The sequence below is a fragment of the Procambarus clarkii genome, chromosome 52, assembly GCF_040958095.1.
Source record: "Procambarus clarkii isolate CNS0578487 chromosome 52, FALCON_Pclarkii_2.0, whole genome shotgun sequence".
NCBI lineage: Eukaryota > Metazoa > Arthropoda > Malacostraca > Decapoda > Cambaridae > Procambarus > Procambarus clarkii.
Window position 1 is genome coordinate 27,596,776 of NC_091201.1, and position 2,339 is coordinate 27,599,114.

Here is a 2,339-nt window from a genome sequence, read left to right on the forward strand (position 1 = left end):
TCCCTTCCCATTTTCTCCATATATAAACCATCAGAGGAAAGCGCCAAGCCATGACGACTATATATCACATGGAAGGGGTCAGGATAAGGATTTGGATGGGACGGCGGGGGGGGGGGAGGGAAAGGAATGGTGCCCAGTAATAAGAAAGAAATGGATGAAAAGGTGAAAGGTGAGGGAAGAGACAGAATGGTAAGCAAGAATTTGGTTGGGAAGAAGAGAGAATGGAAGAGGAGGAGGAGGAGGAGGAGAGAAGAGAAGGAGAATATTTGTGAACTAAGAAGACGAGGACAGGTAGAGTTTTTTTCTACCACAGACGTGGCCAGACATTTACAATGCTAACCAGCATATATATACATTTTCTTTTGTCCTCCATGGACAGGGTTAGAGATGTGTTAAACATACAATTCAGTGATTTAATTGAACAGTCAACCACAGAAGGTGATTGTAGTGCTTTTTAAATGCTAATCTAACATAAATACATAAATACACAGATTTACGTCTGCCCTACATAAACAGTGTTCGAGGTGTCTTTTACATAGTGTCATTGTTGGAGGGGACGGGTCGAGTGTTGGAGGGGACGGGTGGAGTGTTGGAGGGGACGGGTGGAGTGTTGGAGGGGACGGGTGGAGTGTTGGAGGGGACGGGTGGAGTGTTGGAGGGGACGGGTGGAGTGTTGGAGGGGACGGGTGGAGTGTTGGAGGGGACGGGTGGAGTGTTGGAGGGGACGGGTGGAGTGTTGGAGGGGACGGGTGGAGTGTTGGAGGGGACGGGTGGAGTGTTGGAGGTAGAGTAAGGGAGGGAAACCATGTAAAAGGAGGAAGGAGTAAATGAAAAACAGTAATGGGAAGAGTAAGTGAGATACTTGTAGAGAGGGAAGAGGGAGTAGAAGTTTGCGGAAATGGAGTGGTACTAGGAATGGGTGAGGGAGGAGAGGAGACTGGACATAATGGGTGAGGGAGGAGAGGAGACTGGACATAATGGGTGAGGGAGGACATAATGGGTGAGGGAGGACATAATGGGTGAGGGAGGACATAATGGGTGAGGGAGGAGGAGACACACGTGTGAACATCGTGGCAGGGTTGGAGGGCAGGAGCGGATGTTGGTGTGAAAAAAAAACATAAAGTGAGGAATTTGTCCACGACTGTTGTGGTCCTGGGATGGTCCAGCTCCCTCGGCACCACAGGGGGGGGGGGGCTTCCTGATCCTCTCAGGGGAGAGCTTCCTGATCCTCTCAGGGTAGAGCTTCCTGATCCTCTCAGGGTAGAGCTTCCTGATCCTCTCAGGGGAGGGCTTCCTGATCCTCTCAGGAGAGGGCTTCCTGATCCTCTCAGTGGAGGGCTTCCTGATCCTCTCAGCGGAGGGCTTCCTGATCCTCTCAGGGGAGGGCTTCCTGATCCTCTCAGGGGAGGGCTTCCTGATCCTCTCAGGGGAAGGCTTCCTGATCCTCTCAGGGGAAGGCTTCCTGATCCTCTCAGGGGAAGGCTTCCTGATCCTCTCAGGGGAGGGCTTCCTGATCCTCTCAGCGGAGGGCTTCCTGATCCTCTCAGCGGAGGGCTTCCTGATCCTCTCAGTGGAGGGCTTCCTGATCCTCTCAGGGGAAGGCTTCCTTGCCCTCATTGAGGAGGGATATCCTCACCCTCCAGCGAAGGCTTCCACACCCCTCCGTGTTGGCTTCACATGAAGGTCTCGACAAAGGTGATGCTCTTGTACAAACAGTCTGGGAGACGGTTTAACACGTGTCTGTCTCTTAGATGCATTGCCCAGCGCGCCTCCCTATAACCATAAGACGGGTTGCTGAATAACCTGATCAGTTTGTGTTCTTTCTTTTATTGCTTCTCGCAGAAAACGACGAACTGGTTGAAACCCGTCTGGCAATTTTATATAAAAGCAAGAACCATTTGTGTTCTATAAGACACTTACTAACTTGGAGCCCAAACCCTAGCAGGTACTAACAATTACTTTATGGAGCCCCCTAGCATGGAGCCTTTAGCATGGAGCCCCTACCATGGAGCAATAGCATGGAGCCCCTAGCATGGAGCCCCCTAGCATGGAGCCCCCTAGCATGGAGCCCCCTAGCATGGAGCCCCTAGCATGGAGCCCCCTAGCATGGAGCCCCTAACATGGAGCCCCTTCTAGCATGGAGCCTCCTAGCATGGAGCCCCTAGCATGGAGCCCCCTAACATGGAGCCCCCTAGCATGGAGCCCCCTAGCATGGAGCCCCTAACATGGAGCCCCCTACCTCAAGTAGCACTTACCACCCGGAGACAGTTGAAGCAATGATGCTGAGCTAAGAGGACTGGACTGTGATGAACTCTTAAAGAGACTCATCAGTAAGAGTG

The 2,339-nt window shown here is 52.2% G+C and overlaps 1 protein-coding gene across 1 annotated transcript; it reads left to right on the forward strand.

The window, feature by feature from the left end:
• The first annotated feature begins 946 nt into the window (after nucleotides 1-946).
• Nucleotides 947-1,620, forward strand: LOC123763486 (tetra-peptide repeat homeobox protein 1-like). Its single transcript, XM_069304481.1, has 2 exons — nucleotides 947-981; nucleotides 1,236-1,620. Exons 1-2 carry the CDS (start codon nucleotides 947-949, stop codon nucleotides 1,618-1,620), a joined length of 420 nt encoding a protein of 139 aa, XP_069160582.1.
• The last annotated feature ends 719 nt before the right edge of the window (nucleotides 1,621-2,339 follow it).